The sequence below is a fragment of the Colias philodice genome, chromosome 20 (genome assembly GCF_061535455.1).
Source record: "Colias philodice isolate Cphi_HAF_F1 chromosome 20, ilColPhil1 Martin Lab GWU primary, whole genome shotgun sequence".
Taxonomy (NCBI): Eukaryota; Metazoa; Arthropoda; class Insecta; order Lepidoptera; family Pieridae; genus Colias; species Colias philodice.
This window is the reverse complement of record NC_143105.1, coordinates 6,581,360-6,599,710: the sequence shown is the minus strand read 5'-3', so window position 1 is coordinate 6,599,710 and position 18,351 is coordinate 6,581,360. Positions and strand designations below refer to the sequence as shown.

The 18,351-nt window shown below is 40.9% G+C and overlaps 1 protein-coding gene across 1 annotated transcript in view; it reads left to right on the top strand.

Annotated features, from left to right (window-relative positions):
• Window positions 1-12,526, top strand: part of Delta (neurogenic locus protein delta) — a 28,840-nt gene extending 16,314 nt beyond the window's left edge. Inside the window, exons 3-7 of the mRNA XM_089708018.1 lie at window positions 2,474-2,534; window positions 6,674-6,931; window positions 10,362-10,422; window positions 10,577-11,947; window positions 12,169-12,526. Coding sequence (XP_089564144.1) covers window positions 2,474-2,534; window positions 6,674-6,931; window positions 10,362-10,422; window positions 10,577-11,947; window positions 12,169-12,262 — 1,845 coding nt within the window. The 3' untranslated portion in view covers window positions 12,263-12,526. The remainder of the gene's footprint in view (window positions 1-2,473; window positions 2,535-6,673; window positions 6,932-10,361; window positions 10,423-10,576; window positions 11,948-12,168) is intronic.
• Window positions 12,527-18,351: the final 5,825 nt, after the last annotated feature.

Below are 18,351 nucleotides of genomic sequence, written 5' to 3'. Positions count from 1 at the left end.
CGACCTTATTCCCAACGCATAACATTCAATTAGCCGCGATGCACGTTGGGATGTTCAGTAAAAAAACCTGTCTAAAGCAAGACGATGTTACCACACTAGTGAAGTGTGAAATATGAAATCACGACTCCTCCACTTGGCTGGTCGTTCCAAATAGCTAGATATTCTCGTGTCGAAACTAGAAAACGAATGCCCTTTGTTATCGTTAACATTTGCTGCCCAGATTAAATATGAGCTAACCTAATAATTGTAAAAACGGCAGGCCATTGTTACTTTCGACGGCATTTAAGTATTAATGAAAACAAATACGAAACATCTGTTGCGATTTCGACCGCTTTCATTTCCCGAAACAATTACATACCGTAAAAGCCAACAATGGCGAGCCCATGTGCACGGAAGATGTCCAAATCCTCACCTGATTATCCTTTGTCGAAAGGAACGACTGACAATTGTCTCTAACGACGTTCCCACGTATCCTTGTAACTAATTAAAAACGAAAAGCCGATATGGGAGCATCCTCTGAGTACCCCTATAAAACGATTATCAAATCCACTGCATTCAGTTATCATCTGAGTTTTGTAATATAATTTAACGCGTGGATAGTAAACGCGTCGTTACGGTCCGATCTCACAATGCCATAAATAACTTGTAATTAACCAATAAAAATAATTTGTACTCGAAATATAACAATGGATCGAAATCGAGCGAACGGTAAAGTGATTTAGCTTAAAGTTTAATTTAGGTAACATACCATACCTATGTATGATATAAATTTCATAGTAATAATAAATAGTTGTACCTACACCGCTACCTGCTTCACGTACGCGTTGACTTTTTATGAGCAGCGTCGAGTCACCGTCGTGGGAACCGACATTCAACTACAGCTGACCGAAATGCCTCCTTATTCGATTAACAAATCAATACGTACGACGTATTCGATCACAAAAACAAATCATATACTAATCCATTGTTTTGCAACGAGAAAGGAAGCTACAGAATTTCGTACCGATCAGTATGCAAGAGCAATAACACGTCCGTTCGCATAATCGTCAAAACTCAATATCGAAAGCTTTAATTACCACCGTAAAAACTTCGCAGCGATCTTGCGACGTTGAGAAAATGATTTCTACTATTGATTTTCATCCCACAATGAGTTCACAAGACGTATCAGTTCCTATGCAAATGTTTCATTGTTAGTTCTCGATGCAAATGATGTTTTCATTCATCGAGCTAATTGAAGCCGGGGGACATCTGTCACATCTGAATCACTCCTTAGGCCGTGTGGTGATCTTATAAAACGGTGACCCTACACATCCGTGGCAGCTGCATCGTGACATGTGTATAGTGTCTAATTGCGTTCGGACCTTACGGCCATCTCGGGCCCATCTTGGACGTTAGACCGCGCCGAATGCCGATGTCTGATTACGTTATTGATATGACGTGACCCGTTTCCGATTTCTACGATATTTACATTGCTATTATCGTAAAATGTACCTATACTATTCTCCGCACACATCGGCGCGGCGGCGGCTGCAAGCAATTATAAATTACAAGGTTAAAGATGTATTACAATGATATACATTTCTGATGTAATTTAAAAGCGATGTAGCAAAAAGTATAGCACCGAAATACCAGTCGAGGGGTGACTATCAATTAAGTGTTTTATATCTATTAAAGGTCGAACATTGTATACCGCGTACATCGTTCATGGTGATCGAAACCGGTTCTCGAGAACGTAGCGTTACAGAAAGCATTTTTGCATGATACCAAATTAAATTGTGGTCATAAAGGCATTGATAAGTTCGAGGCGCCTACAAGCTTGTTGACTCGTGTTATCACTGATAATCGATTTTGGACTGCCGTTTCGCCTCCTTCAGTCAACATGGACAAATGTCAATAGCTCACTATCTGATACGCACCCGTTTTTTTACCATCGCACGGAAACATTACACGATTCCATATTGGGTGGTTTAAGTAGCAACAGTCGTATTACGCGTCGTGTATTTTTAGCTCGTATAAAACAATTCAGCCATCTGCTCCCGGGTTCACCTGTCTATCGTGTTGTTAATTTACACTCATCCACCATACAGAGCGACGTCGTAAAGTAAAGGAAATATTTGAAATGCTCGCTGCGGCGCGCCCATTTTTAAAGGTCTCAAGCCTTGTTTCCACTTGAGCATGCTCAGGCGAATGAGCGGCTCATTTGACCGAGTCGCTCAAGTGGAGACGCCTGAGCACGCGCGGCCCGAGCATGCTCAGGCGTCTCCACTTGAGCGGCTCGGCCAAATGAGCCGCTCATTCGCCTGAGCATGCTCAAGTGGATACAAGGCTTCAGATGGCGGGATATCTCGGTTCATCTCGCTGCGGGCTTAGAAACATTGAAACATTGAAATAGCATTACGTTAGCCCGCATCGCTTCTTTGTTTTAGTCTGATAAGTATATAATGCAATGTTGTAACGATGTTTTGTTTTTCAGGGCACCTTCTCGCTCATAGTGGAAGCGTGGCACGACACGAACGAGACGTCAAGATCTGATGGTGAGTAGCATTATTTAATACGAATGCAGTTATGACTAAAATGAAAATTTTTGTAAAATTCAAAACACGTCCGTCACGACTCGCTCACATTCGAGTTTCACTGTAATTCTGGGTGTTTATCGTGCATTTAACGGACAGTATGTATATTTGAATGCTTATATTATCATATCGTGGAAGACAAAAATTTTCCCATGGTATGGACGATTGGTGTTCAAAGCACGCGGCGGCGCGCGTGAGCCGCTTCGCAATGCACGCCGTATTCTAATAAACTCAGCCTTCTGTAGGACGAAAATTTAGTAGAAATGTTCTAATGTATTCCGATGGCCGTTGACCGATAGACGAAAAAAATAACGTTCTCATCGACTACTCGTCTTGCACGAACCGAACATAATAATGATTTAGATTTTTTACGATTCTCGTAAACACGACGATGACATACTACATGGACGCACACAATTGCAGATATCAATCATTTAGAGCAATTGAAAATTGATGGAATCGATATTCAAAGTCCACCGTTTTACGATATCACGAAGTATAAACGGCCAATATAGAATCGACAGGTTCGGCGCGTACATGCGACATGGCGTGACCGAAAAAACGATCCCAATAAAATGTAACCGCAGAGCTTACAGTAAATACATCATCACTATAATTCGCTGCACGTATCCGAATTCATAACAAACCCAAATAAATAAAACATCAACAAAAAAAAACATAGCGAACAGAATTCGATTTAAAAATTTACAAAATTTGTATACAAGTCTGGCAACACCCACTTCTTAATTAGATTTTCATCCTGTTGCACTCTGACCGACATAATTACTACTTCTGACCGAGTAACAAAAAACCTCAGTGATTTACTTAAAAGAGATTTAGAGATACGGGAAGGTGTGTTCTACGGGCCGGTTTACCGAAAATCATTAGCGTCCGAAGTGCATAGCTTAAGAGGACGGGTATATTTTTAATACAGCGCGGGAGCGATGGGCGTCATCCACGCACTACCGAGAAATGTTACCAACAGAAATCTAATCAACCATAATAACAGGTTACATGGGCGCTGTTTGTGCCCGGTTAATGCTTAATTAAATCACACAATCTTTTTTATCTAATAGCAAACAGCTGCATTCCTAATTCCTATTCTCAACGATTTACCTAAATCGATTACCACCCCATCGCATTCACGGAGTACGTCTTTGATAATGTCAGCAGAATCCAATATATCACAGATAAACACGAGCGCATAGAAAATTGCAGGCTTACGGGTGAATAAAAGGAATTCTTCGAGTGAACAAATAGCCCCGCGACAATGGCTAGGTTCGCTTGCAATTCTTACGCAGTCGCTCGCTCCTTCACCGAAATCTTTTGTTGCCGCAGGCGAGCGAGCCGCACCTGGATGCTAACGGCCCGACGCATTGTTTACTCGACACTAAAAAACATAGCTCCAAGGAAGTGAATTTTTAGTTTACACTTCATCTTTCGTCGTCGTAGGGCTTGAATTGAGTAAAAAATTACGGAAGACGCCACGGAAGGCTCAATTTATGATAACATTGTCGGGAAGTGGTGTTGACAGATGTCGAGCATGTGCTCCCGGGATAGGTGAAGAACACTGTCCCGTTTCGTTTTAGTCGTCTCTGTTTACGATTATTGCACTGTCTCGATTTACACCTCCGTGTAAGTGGAGCAAGAATGGGAGCGTGTGAAAGACACTACTGATAACAGATTCGTAGAGGCAATTATGTGCGGGATCCGCCGCAGGGCAGCTACCGCGCGCTCGCGATGGGATGCAACTATGGACAACTTACGCTCGCTCGACTTTTATCTCAATAACGACTTTGCAAACATTAAACTTGTATTGTTCTCTTTGTAACTTAATACATAGGTATCTAGTGAAGGGAATTATTAAGTAATGCAAAAGCAATGCAATAATTTAAAATTTCACAATAAAATCTGCGACACAAAAAGGCCATTTCCAAAAACAATAGCAAATTAGAATTGTCGAAACGCAAATCGTGTTGAGCAACTCCTCCGTCAAGTGACCTCGCGTCTGAAGATTGTTTATCCATTTCAAGACGTGGCACTCAAATTGAAATACACGTTAGAAGTGGACAGTTTTATAAACAAAAGGAGTGCATCGTGTGTGCTCAGTCCATTCATGAGATTCTGTTTCCCACAGCGCTTGAGGCGACGGGCCGGTTAGGCGAGTGACCAAAGCGAGAAATCGAGACATCGACGAGAACACGTATTACATCGAACGGTACCCATCGATTTCATTTTCATTTGTGTATCGATTAATTATACAGATCCGCGAGTTGTCAATCCACAATATAATGAACGAGAGCACATCCGGTGCCTACACTCGCCCGACGGAAGCTCGCGTGATCGGATCCCTTCTTCCCCTAAGGATCCTTTTAATATTTCAATATTAAAATTCGAATCCGCTTCTGATAGAGGCCGAGTCAAATTATTGGTTATTTCGCTTTCTGCTTTTATTGTTTTCTCGTTTTATTTGAATGACCTCTGGGCCCGTAATTATATGCTATTCGACGTACGATGCACGTAGCCAGTTCCTTTTTTAAATGTGTTATTTATTTGTAAATTGGAACTACATTAATAGGCGATAGGGTAGACCTTCATTTAATATCGTTACGGCTGTGATTTAAAATGATGAGTGTAATTTGTACGGTACGTACGAGAATCTTAGGGTTTTGACGACTCTGTATAGGAATAAATTGTTGTTGTAATTTTACTACAAATTGCTTACCGAGTCGAATTTACTATAGGGTTGGCGCAAAAGAAGAATGAAAAATAATACGTTGCCATAAACGGGAGGCATGTACTTTCCTATTCTTGCTAAAAAGCGAACTAAGTAATGCAGTGCTATAAAGTTTCATATAGCACAAAACACAGCCCTAGCGCACCTGAGTGCACGGTTGCCATAATTCCTTGCAGTCGAGCTAAATTGCGCGCGCTCCGTTCCCACACATCATTTTTCTAATTCCCTCAACCCTAAACTTTATTAACGTCTCTTAGAACTGTATAGTTTCCCTCGTTTATTTAAAACAGTATTATATGAATTGAAAATACATTTGATCTAAACTGAAGACGCTAAAATTTACTTTAAATAAGATTAACGCGGTCTATTCGAGTCGATTGCGGTTTGAATTTATTGATGTTTATTGTATTTTCGTTGGGCGAACTCCGAGTGGTAGGTTCGTTTTATCTTACAGATTTATTGCTAAGATACCATCGGTGTAAGCTTGAATTGTGCACTATGCGGAATCCCGATTTCAAATCGAGTTCTTCTATTACTAGATCATTGCGTAAGCAACATTAGGTATCGTTTATCTCACGGAGATGTGTAATCTAACATATTGTTTATTTAACTAAATGTACAACACGAATACACGCGATACAAATATGGAAACCTGTCTTCATTTTATCCATAATAATTTCGATTAAATGTCAACAAAAGAATTCGATGGGAGATAACCCTCATCTCATTACCCGGTTCCTTTATCGCTGACACCTACAATAACGAAGAACAATCGTTGGCTATCGAATGCCATACGCCACGAAATTAGTTGGGATCGATCGTTTTTATATACCTTTTAATTTTGTTTCGCGTCTGGTTTAATTTTATCTGCTGTCGGGATTACCAGCTTAGGAATGTAACGTCGGGGCAAAAAGAATAAAAGCGTATACACGAGGAGAAATAAATAAGGTAGGAACTGGCCTGCGCCGAGATTTCCCATCGCGCTTACACATAGCTTGATGAATGGAGTGGCACTTTTAAATGTTTTTATGGAACACGTTCACGTTACATCTTTATTACGATAAATGGTAATCTTATATAATATCGGGTTGAAAAATGTTAAAACTCTTAATCAATCATACCGCCAACGAACCAAAACAGTGAATCACGCTTGGGAACAATGAAATCTCACGTTCGAATGCGGGCGTCAAACGGCCCACGTTAACAGGTCAATTTGCTACCATAACCCTTTCCCACGGTGATAAACGTATTTTTTCCTTATCAAATTAAAGCGCTTACGAGATTTCGATCTCATTAGCCGCGCAAAATTGCATCTTCTCGAAAAGATGTAAGGTGGATTTTAAGGTGATGTTTATTTTTCCAGACACACTCATCGCGCGGATGACGAAGCAGAGCATAGCTGACGTGGGAGGGCCTTGGATCGAGGAGGAGCAGCGATGGGGTGGTGTCGGCGGCGCGCACTTGAGGCTGTCGTACCGCGTGACGTGCGCGGCGCATTACTACGGGCCCGGCTGCGAGGTGCTCTGCCGGCCCCGGGACGACGGCTTCGGCCACTACACCTGCTCGGCCACCGGCGAGATCGTCTGCAAGCACGGCTGGACGGGAGACTACTGCTCCAAACGTAAGTACCCTACGTAGTGCCCGAAATAACACGCGTAGACGCGCCGACACGTCGAGGGGCAGATTTAACGATTATTATGATAATAAATTTTTTACAAGATAAATGCGATGACATTAGCCAAAACACACCGGGCGAGTTGCAGTTTACGAATCGCTTTACGAATTACATAAGGTATTACGTCAATAGTTATGCGGATCTGCATGGCCTAAATTATAAAAATAATTCCCTCTTCCTCATTAAACTATGTGACAAATTTTGGTCGAACATCCTCTAATAAAGTCAATTGGGAGAGCCGACCTTTTGGATGCCAACTGGCTTTCTAGCCCGCGCCTAGTGACTCATCGAGGTCAAGGGAGGTTCACAACCTCCCATTTATACCTAGGGAACCGAGCTTTGGACGCTGACTGAGAGTTTTCCATTACGCCTAACGCAAACTTTCTCATTTATCTCACATTTACATGCAAATATAGCTCTAAATCAAGCGCCTATCAAGATGGCTGGTCCCTGCGGATTCTGCCGCGAACGCCTGCCCGTCTTTATTAACTAATATATCTTAATTCCGACTTTATCACACGACACTTGAGTTCACGAAACTCTTAATTAAATATAAGGTTATTTCACTTCCTGTTATTCTGGCGACTATGAAATATTTTATAAGTAATTGTTTAATTTTCACATGAATAATGTTAATGTGCTTAATAAAATCGTTTGATAACAGACTCGGTAACAACATAAAATTTTCTAGATCTTATCTTCTATCATCGTTAAAGTTTATTGCATAAAATAAATGACCAAAATTAACGTGCAGTTCAGAGTTGAGGGCAACCGCGGTCAATATAATATAATTATGAGAATATATCCTCTAATAATAACTAGAGTAGTTAAATATGTACACAATTTTATATCTCGCTCGGTGTAGGTATACGAGAGTATTGTCGCATAGTTTCAAGCGTGAGACCGATCGTGTCTGTTTACTTTCGAATGCCGCTAAATTTGTAAATAGAGCCGGAAAGATCACCGCTTAAGCGCGTTCCGATATATTTTTCATCGCTGCATCCTCTTAAATTCAATCGATAGCTAAACGACTGGAAGTAGCCCTCAATAATTAGATTTCACAATCGCATGAATCGCAGCGGATAGCAAAAAGTCTAAACGTTTCAAACGTCATTACGGAGCTCTGACGTATGTTAAACACATCGCGTCTTGTAAAACAAAGCGGTGCGTCTCAAGATGCATTGTGTGTAGCGGATGTCGCGTCGCAATCTCGGCAACCCCACCTGCCGCTGCGTTCCCACACTCCGGCGCCGCAAAAAAACACGTCAGAGCGGGACAGAGCACCGCGCGCCGTGTAGCGCGCCGTCTCGCTCGCCCCACAGACCGCCATAGAGCCTCCACGCGACGTGATAACCGCGAAATCACAATTTTCTGGTAAAAGTAAATAGTTGTGGTCGAGAAATACTAACTATTTTTGTTACTGTTTCACATCAACTTTGAATTGAATCGATTTTCATAACAAAGCTCCACTTACACATCCGCGATTACTTAAGTGTAAAGTGAGAGACGCGACTGCATGTAACATACGGCCACGCACACACGCGCCCGCGAACCGGGTCAAAAACACCTTTAAACAAGAACTGAACAGTCGAAATAAACACTGTAGTTGACCGTGTCATGATATTGCCTCACATCTGCCGAACGGTATCCCTCCTTCTGGGAAAGCTTAACAATCCCGAAACGTATTTGCATGTCCCGACAACATTATCTCGACTCGATTCTCCTTCTTAATGATAGGGTAAACATCGCGAGAGAAACCCTTACGGCCGCTTAATTTCGCCTAATTGTTAGCGAGAGTGGATTTCTCACGAATATTACCTTCTGCCGAGTCGCGAATCCCACGCGCACCTAATTTCCGTTCGAATAGAAACAGATGTCGGAACAGTTAAATATTTGCTCGATCCCAAACACGTGCAGCATCCTCGGGGAAGGCCGCTTTTTGTCATTACCTGACCTCGAGAAAGCCTTCGAAAAATCGTACCTTCTTCGAGCGCAGTGCGGCATCCGTTCACAATAGAAATCGATACTCCTTTACGTTCATTGATAATAATTAATAGCTCACATGAGGGATGATATCTCGGGCTATTTGTGATCGCTCATAACTTTAGGATAATTTTTACGACTCCCGTTTTACCGATTCGAGGGTCACGATAAGCCGGCTCGAGTGGGAGGTACGTGGAGTGGATAGTGCAATGAGCAATGAGGTCGACACTTGAGTCTTTTGATCCGCCTGTTGCGCCGACGCGTGGCGCCTACCGTTCCTTGCCTTAATGTATCATATTAAGTTTGTTTTAATAGCTCCCAGCCACTCAAACCCAAAAGTGATCGTTCAAACATCTCAAATTCCAGTGAAAGTACAATTTAGTTACGTGAAAGCGGATTATATTTCAATTTCAAACGATCACCGTATCATAGCCATACAAAATGAACTCAGAACTTTGCCAATTTGGCAGAGCGAGCTGTAAGCGGATTTGCGAGCGGGAAGTTTTAAGGGGCTTAACGTTAGTCCCGAGTTTAAACCTACATTACAGTCTAGGGCGGCCAGACTAATCTCCTTTAATAGTAAATTCAGAGAGATAGCTCTAGTTAAGCGCTTCCTTGTTTATGTTGGAACGCGAATTGTAATTTCCATACGTAGCGAGGCGTCTTACTATTTTTCTAGTAGTTAGGGGACTAGTAACGGTCGGGTGACGGTTAGCTCCCCGCACTATCTGCCCCCTTTGTATTCGCTCCGATAACTTGCCCATGCGCACCCGAGCGATACGACGGCGCACTTCTATTACAAAATATTCTCGATGCCTACATATTAACTCGTAACCTATTGTAATATATGCCTTCCTGCGCTCCGACGCCGCAATGTACCTCGCGTGGATTTACAAGAATTTCTTTATGAGGTTGCGCCGGTTGAAGTTCACTCGTAGAACGTAAATCAAACAGTTAACGATGCGCACATTACACTCGCAATACTTCATGTCCGAACACAATATACCTTTCCGAGCGATTCATATAATTTAGTAACTAAAATTGAATGATACATAAAAATGATTTCAGCGTTTGGTTTTATTATAGTCAGTTAAGATAAATGATCGTTGCGCATGACCTCGCCCCCAGGGACGTTAACGATCCTCTCTCTTTGTTAAAATGTCCTTTGCGTATCTTCGATTATCCTAAACTTATGAAACTTCGAGATAATTTATCGGCCGTCTATTAAATACGATTTATTCACGCTTACATAAGTAACATTAAAACTCGACGCATTCCAACATTATACCTCTGTCTACGACACGGGGTTTATGTGTTTAAACATTGTTTTGTGCTCGTTTTGTACGTGCTTTGTCTTTGTGAAGCGCTAACGAATCCGTCTCTTTTGTTACAGCGAGATGCCTGCCCGGCTGCGACGCGGAGCACGGCCACTGCCTCAAGCCCGACGAATGCATGTGAGTATCCACTTCACACCTTTGTGTTAAACGCTCAAAGTATCCCTCCGACTAAATCATTCATCCCGCTCATTGTTCCATAGAAATACATATGCTTTTTAGTCACTCGTTATCACATCGTATATTTTACTGACTGGTGTTATTTTATTTTCAGTTGTCATTCGGGCTGGGTGGGCGAGTTCTGTGACCAGTGCGAGCGGCATCCCGGCTGCGTGCACGGGACGTGCTCTAAGCCTTGGGACTGCATCTGTGAGGAAGGCTGGGGCGGGCTCTTCTGCAATCAAGACCTCAACTACTGCACGAACCACCACCCTTGCAGGAACGGTGGGACGTGCCACAACACCGGGCAAGGCAGCTACACCTGCGTCTGTCCGCCTGAGTACACCGGCCCAGATTGTGAGAAGTCCCTACATTCCTGCGCGGTGCGATCTTGCCTGAACGGCGGAGCCTGTGTGCCCGACGAAGGCGGAGAACTGTCCTGCGCCTGCCCATCCGGTTACGAAGGAGCGAGATGTGAAACTCGAAGACTGACTTGCGCCGACCAACCTTGCCGAAACGGCGGCACGTGCGAACTGCGACCTTCCGGATACTTGTGTCAATGCCCCGCCGGTTACACCGGCCTAGATTGTGGAGTAGAAGCCGATCCTTGCGCCGCTAATCCTTGTCGAAACGGAGCAACTTGCACGAGAGCGGGAGACGGTTTTCGGTGCGCTTGTAAACCTGGATACAGAGGCAACAGATGCGAAATCGATATCGACGACTGCACGGGCATAGTTTGCGAACACGGAGGGACCTGCGTCGATTTGGTGAACGGACAGAGGTGTCAGTGCGCTCCCGGTTTTCTCGGCCCCAGATGCGAAACTAGAGTGGATTTCTGTCTCGCGAAACCGTGCGCGAACGGCGGCGAATGCCAAGTCCTCGACAACGACTATGAATGCCGATGCCGGCCTGGGTTCGCGGGAAAAGATTGCAGCATAGACATCGACGAGTGCGCTTCCTCACCTTGTCGAAACGGTGGCACCTGTCGAGACAGAGTCGACGGCTACCACTGTAACTGCCCTCCGGGCTGGGGCGGGAAATCGTGCACCGTTTCCTTGGCGGACTTCGCGGCGAAACCGGCCGGCGGACACTTGAGAAGAGTAGGAGACGAAACATTAGAAGGGGAAACTCTTTCGGGCAGCCATGTGGCGTTAATAGCTGCGCTGTCTGCCGCCGTCCCGGCCGCCGCATTAGCCGCGGCAATTGCGGTCGCGTGCATCAGGAGGCGGAGAAAACGCGCCCAAAACGCAGCCGACGCTGAAGCGCGGGCCCAGAACGCGGCCAACGCCGGCGGCGGCGGCAGAGTTATCAGAAACACGTGGGGCAAGTGCGAGGGGCCGGTGCCCGAGTGCCAGAACGCGCACAACGCCGCCGCGGAGGAGTGCAAGAGAAAAACGCTCAACACGGAGAGCGCGGCGCGCCTGCTGGCCGCGCTCGACCCGCGGCTGTCGCGGCTCTCCGCAGACTCCGCGTATTGCGCTAATAGGTCAGTAGCTTTTCTGTTTAAACCTGATTTCTTTGTCAACAACAACAATTTTGTCATACAGCAGTATTGAATAAATAGTTTTTGTAAATGTTGCATTCGTCCTTTACTTTGTTAGTGGCGAATTAATTTGACATTCGAGCCTCTAAATATTAATTTCATGTTTTTATTCATAACGAAAGTAACCCGACACTCCGACTAACGTTCAGTTTCTCTTGTTACAGCGATACGTCGCTAGTGAAGCGCGCGCTAGAAGGCGGGGGGGTGTACGTGTTAGACGACCACTGCCTGCCGCCGACGTTCGCGACGCAAGTGTAGTGCTAACTTACAATCGATGGACATTAACTTATTTATTCAAATCGGACGCTCGTGCGATCAAGGCTGTGCGCCGCGTGTACATATAGCGTTAAATGTAAAATGACCCCTGTATAAACGGCTAGTTTTAAGTGTTCGGATGTATTTATTTGAATGCGATCTACCCGCTCTGTAAATAGTAACGGCGGAGTGGTCGCGTTTGTTCTCCCGCCCCGGTCGGCGAGCGTGCCCCGCGCTGCCCCGCGCTGCCCGCACTCCGCCGGGCGGGCAGTGCGGGCAGCGCCCGGGCAGTGCGGGCAGCGCGCGGGCAGCGCGGGGCCGGGCCGCGCTCGCCGCGGGCTAGTGGGCCAGTGTCCACTGTATGCGATCTCTGTAGGTAACGTGAATGCGGCCGGGCGGTCGGTCCGCCGCCCGGTAACGCCACGTACTCATTATACTCGATGTGCCACTTTTGTACCCTTTCCTACTATTGTCTCATTGTTCTATCCTTCTGGTCGCTTCTTTTCTTTCACTCCACTCTTGAGTGGAAGAGACGAACCGCCGCCCTTTCCTTTCCCCGCGAAGGTTTCGTTCCGCGAACACAATGAGTATAATGGGTACGCCGTTCACACCCCGCTATCCCTCTCTAGACTCGCACCAGTATAGAAACCAAACCGTGCGTTAAATAAGATTTTAGACTAATTTATTGAAAACGCGAATCGTGCGTTCTTTTTATAATGATTATTAATTTTGTGATTTGACTAATTGTTGTCATCGTTCCTATGATTATGATTTATATTTATAGAAATCTTGTTCAGGTTTTTTTGAAAATCGACACAGATTTTTCTCTCCACTTTTCGCTTCAGTTCTTACTGGAATGTAGGTCGGACGACGTTCCTCAACTTTGAGCGCAACCGTCGGGTCCTGTGAGCCCTCACTCGCAGGACGCGACCGTCGCGCTCGAACCTCACAATATACGACGCACGTAATTAGTCCATAGGTTTAAAATAATTTGAGTACTTATAAGAAAATGTCGAAACCTAAGTCATTGTGTATAAAAAAGTTATTAAGTTGTAGCGATGTAAGTATATTCTCCGTTTTGTAAGAGTACTGTGACAATATAATGATGTCATTAGGCAACATACGACATAATATTGAAAGTTGTTTTAACTTATTTATTTTAATAGGTGTATCTAGTGAGTGAAAGCGCATGAGCTATTTTTTTTGTCCATATTTATGTACTGCAGTGTAAATGTTTACGCGAAACAAACAGAAATATTTTTTCGCATATTATATGTAGACTCATTCGTTTGCGCCACGATATTACTGTATCAGAGCATTAAGCGTATTATTCTTTTCACTCTCATTTCATATTCCATGAGAATATGCGATGGGCGTCGGAGAATCGGCTAGATGTGAAAATAATTTATGTTAAATTGCCGTTGTATAAAACTTTCTTGTAGATATTGTTTTACTATAGTTGTTACCTCTTATGTTGCCTTTTGTACTCGAGCATAGATTTAATGAAGGTTAGAATCGACAAAATTGTAAAATTTATATCAAACTATGAATAGACTGATGATCAATAATAATGTTCTTGTATTTAATTTTGTAAGATGACAAAATGTAACAATAAATTATGAGGAAATAAGCGTTGCCGAGTAACATTATGATATCTAGTGTACTTAAACATTGATCACAGTGATATGAAAGACTTTCATTTTTCTTTTATTCCTCCAATATTATGTTCTATAGAATGTTATTGATAAACAATAAAATGACAGTATTTTAAATTTATTTATTGAAACTATCATGATTGTATTGAATTTATTATTAATTAATCAATGTTCAACTATTATTAACCGACTTCAAAAGAGGAGGAGGTTATTATTATTATTCGGCCGGCATGTTTTTTTGATTATTTAAGATTGACTGATATGAAATTATCTTCTTGATTTTAACTTATTTTATTAAATCATGAATGCATTTATAGTAAATTGTGGATATACTGAAAGAATTTAATTAAAATTTCAAATCATTCCATTTCTCTAACGAGAGACTATTAAATATTTATCTTTTAGCCTATTTTATAATTATCACTATTTTTCTAATTATATTTTGCATGCGAACCACATGATTATTATTTTAATATGCTATATTTTTCTAAGTAAGTACAATAATTTATTGTTCTACAATACTTTCCTTACTTTTAGTATATTCACATGTATTCGTATAATTTCAAAAGAAAAATGAAAGCTGTAGACAGGAAGCGTAACAAATAATAATTCCATAGATAGCTCCTATCACAATAAAGTCATATTGAAATTGCTAATACGGTGATATTTTTGCCAGCGAGTGTATGTGACGAATGTGTATTATTATGTGCAGTGATGCAACGAGAAATAAAATGTTAATAAACAATTGTTTACAAAAGATACTTGGTTATTTTATTTTTATATTTCTACTCAAATTTCTTAAATTGTTATTACATTTAACAAGGTACCTATATGAAATAATTAATTGAACCTTATTTTGGAAACAACAAAATTACAAATTAGTGTAGAAAATGATTGATCTATTTCATTTTTAGTTATTAAATTTATAGCATGGTCAAAGCAATCATCTACAATATAACACAAACAACAATTGTCCGTATTTAAGCAAAAAGGAACCACCCAGCAAAAACGCACTTCTGAGATATCAAAGGATTTACAAAAACATTTGCAGCTCTGTTAGATGAAGTAAAATTAAAATTTATTTTATTTAAATTCATTGATAAATTACTTATTTAAGTATGTGTATATAAATTTGCACTGAATATTCTTAAACTTTCTAGATAATTAAGAAAATGTGCATGTGGTTCCTTTTAACATTTATCAATTGATAGGTTTTCTCTTATACAAAAAGGAACCACATCCCAGGGATTTAATGATATAAATGAAACTATGTATTTATAATATCGTAATTAAAGCTTTAATTAATAAAATATATAAAATAATACTTATATAGGACGTTTATTCGACGTTATCATCAAATTGGATTTCGAAATCCACCGTGTCTAGTCCATCTATGTGGTCTTCTATTGCATCATCACTAATGAGACCGTTATAAAAACTGTGCATCTTGTGGAATGAGATGTAATATGGACTGAATATCGCTAGAAGGTGAAGAAAGCTTCTCCAGAAGCAGCGACGTATAAGGTTCTTATTTATCTTCTGTAATAAAAAGAAAAAAGCTTTCAATCAAAACAATAAAGCCGCGTGGCTTTTATACGTAGGTAGGTATATGGCGACAGCAAAATATTATTAGTTCTTATAAAGCCGTGTCTATGAATATGTTGTATGTACATGCGCCATGTACAAAAAACTGGCTAAGTGCGAGTCGGACTCGCGCAACGAAGAGTTCCGTACCATTATCTATAAAAACGGCAAAAAAATCACGGCTTATTGTATGGGAGCTTCTTAAATATTTATTAAGCTATTGCATTTGCTATTGCTTTTTTTAGTATTTGTTGTTACAGCGGCATCAGAAATACATAATATGAAATTTCGACTGTCTAACTGTCACGGTTCATGAGACAGAGGGATAGACACTAGACAGACGGACAGCGGAGTCTTAATAATAGGGTCTCGTTTTACCCTTTGGGTACGGAACCCTAAAAATCATACGCAACAGTGGCAACCCTAGCAAAAAATTAAATAAACTTGTAAAAATTTTGAATTTCGCAGGCTAGGGCCTTGTTCCGGTCAAAACAGTAGCCGCGCGAGGTTTAAAATCAAACAAATAATAATTATATGCGCTGAATGATGTTGCTGAATGTACTGTACTGAATCTGAATCTAAACGTATTTTACCAAAATAGTAGGTAGGTACCTAGATCATCGACATTTATTTTTAAAACAGGGTTTAGACTTTAGTAGTTTCATCTCACAATGACAGATGAATCGTAACAAAATGACTCTTAATTCGACTCGCCGCGCCTTCGTGAACAACGATATTGTCGTTAAAATACGTAAATCCACAGAGGATTCCTCTTGTACTTACTTAATGAACTATCTTCTTAAAATCACACCACAATCGGGAATGAATCAAAAGTGGATAAAGCGTACCTACCTGCATCTCAGATTCAATAAGTACTTAAATGCATTAAATAAAACTACTTAACCGTTGTATCTTCATTATTATCTTCGGTGTTCGTCTCCAATGCTTTTCTTACCAATTGCTTGCTTATTTATTTATTACTAAACATTTTCACATTTAATTTTAAAGGTAATTAACAAAAACAATAGAACTTACTTCGCGGAGGAAAAAAACACCGTCACGTATTCGAACTACTTCGCTGAATGTCACCTATATTGACAGATGTTCGACGTTTTACTTAAAAAATTGGAGTTTTGCACTTTGAGCTATTTAAGTAATGAAATACGTTGCTTAAAGATGAGAAGCATTGTAACAAGTCAAGGCATTTGGTTCCATATAGCGATGATGGGTTTCAGAATGTTTTACAATATTTATTTATGCATAATAGAACCGAATGCTTGTGGTTTTATTTTGCAATAAAAAATTACAATTAAATTATGTATTTATTTTACGCATAACCATACCACAGAAACCTGGTTCCATTTTGTGTATTAAAAATAATTGTTATTAATAGAAATATGTGTAATGTATAATGGTACCAAGTAGGTGTGGATCTGTTTTGTATAAAATGGCATGATAATAATATCGTTTATTTGTTTGAACAAAGCAGTCCCGTGGTGCTGTGGTTCGGTTTTGCTTAATATGGTATTATTCGTTGTTGCTGGTGGTTCCTTTCTGCTTTTAGTATACCTTGTTTCCAACGTAAAAATCATGTGGTTCTTGTTTGTATAAGAATTTAGACCACTTTTGGATGAGTATTCTTCAATAAAAGTAAAAAACGAAATTTGTCGAGTGGTTCCATTTTGCATAAATACGGACAATTATTATTATTAGTATGTAATTAACCAACAATATTATTTTTAGTTCGCTAGTAGGTTCATGTCGATCTAATTTTTACAACCCTAAAACATAATGAGGAAGATGCAATTCGAATACTTAATTTTAAAGCTCAGTAAAAACTGATTTTTTTAATCTTTATCTATACTTATAATAAATCTGTAGAGAGGCCAATTCTGAACATGAAATATATTTAAAAAAAAACTATGAAGGGGTGATAAGGGATCGCTACTGATGCCAAAAATGCAATCAGTAAAATTTTTGTCTGTCTGTCTGTCTGTCTGTCTGTATATTCGTTATAGAAACAAAAACTACACGACGGATTTTAACCAAATTTGGCACAATTATTCTTCATACTCCTGGGCAGGTTATAGTAAAAGAATCATGTAAATCGGTGTAGAAACACCAAAGTTATACATGAAATACGCTATAAGTCATCGCGCGTGAATACAGAATCATGCAGCCATAAGGATTATTTTTGTGTATCAGTTGCCGCGTTCGACGCGCTTCGCGGCGGGAGCTATAAAAAGGCGGCGGGTCTGCACCCGTTTCGCGTTGTCATGGCATCACGTGTGAACGGCTGAACCGATTTCGATAATTCTTTTCTATTATATTCCTTGAAGTACGAGGATGGTTTTTATGTAGAGAAAACGTAAATATGTACCACGGGCGAAGCCGGGGCGGACCGCTAGTTCTAATAATAAACCTAACTACATACATATTTTTACTTATAATATCAGTCTCTAGCTTTATATTTTTATTTGTTTTAGCACTGATTGCGTCAGCTAGTTTCATATGAGAATCTTTATGTTTTGAATAACAAAATGAAAAACCTAAGCGAATAGCTTCATGTCGATCTACGCGCATCTTACTACCTACATACACCGTGGTTGGTATATAGGAAAAATCGAATCTAAAGTTTTTGCTCGACCTGGTAGGTATCAGGCTAATAGCAAGGCTAAAATAGAATTAAAAAAAAATGTTGATATGTAAAAAATAAGTGTCTCGTAGAATACCTAGCACGCAACTTGCTAACCGTTAGGATAATTCTATACATCTGAATGCAACAATAGTTCTCCATGCTAGGTAATAGGTACCCCTTAAAATATACCTAGGTACTGTCTTTTTTTAAATATT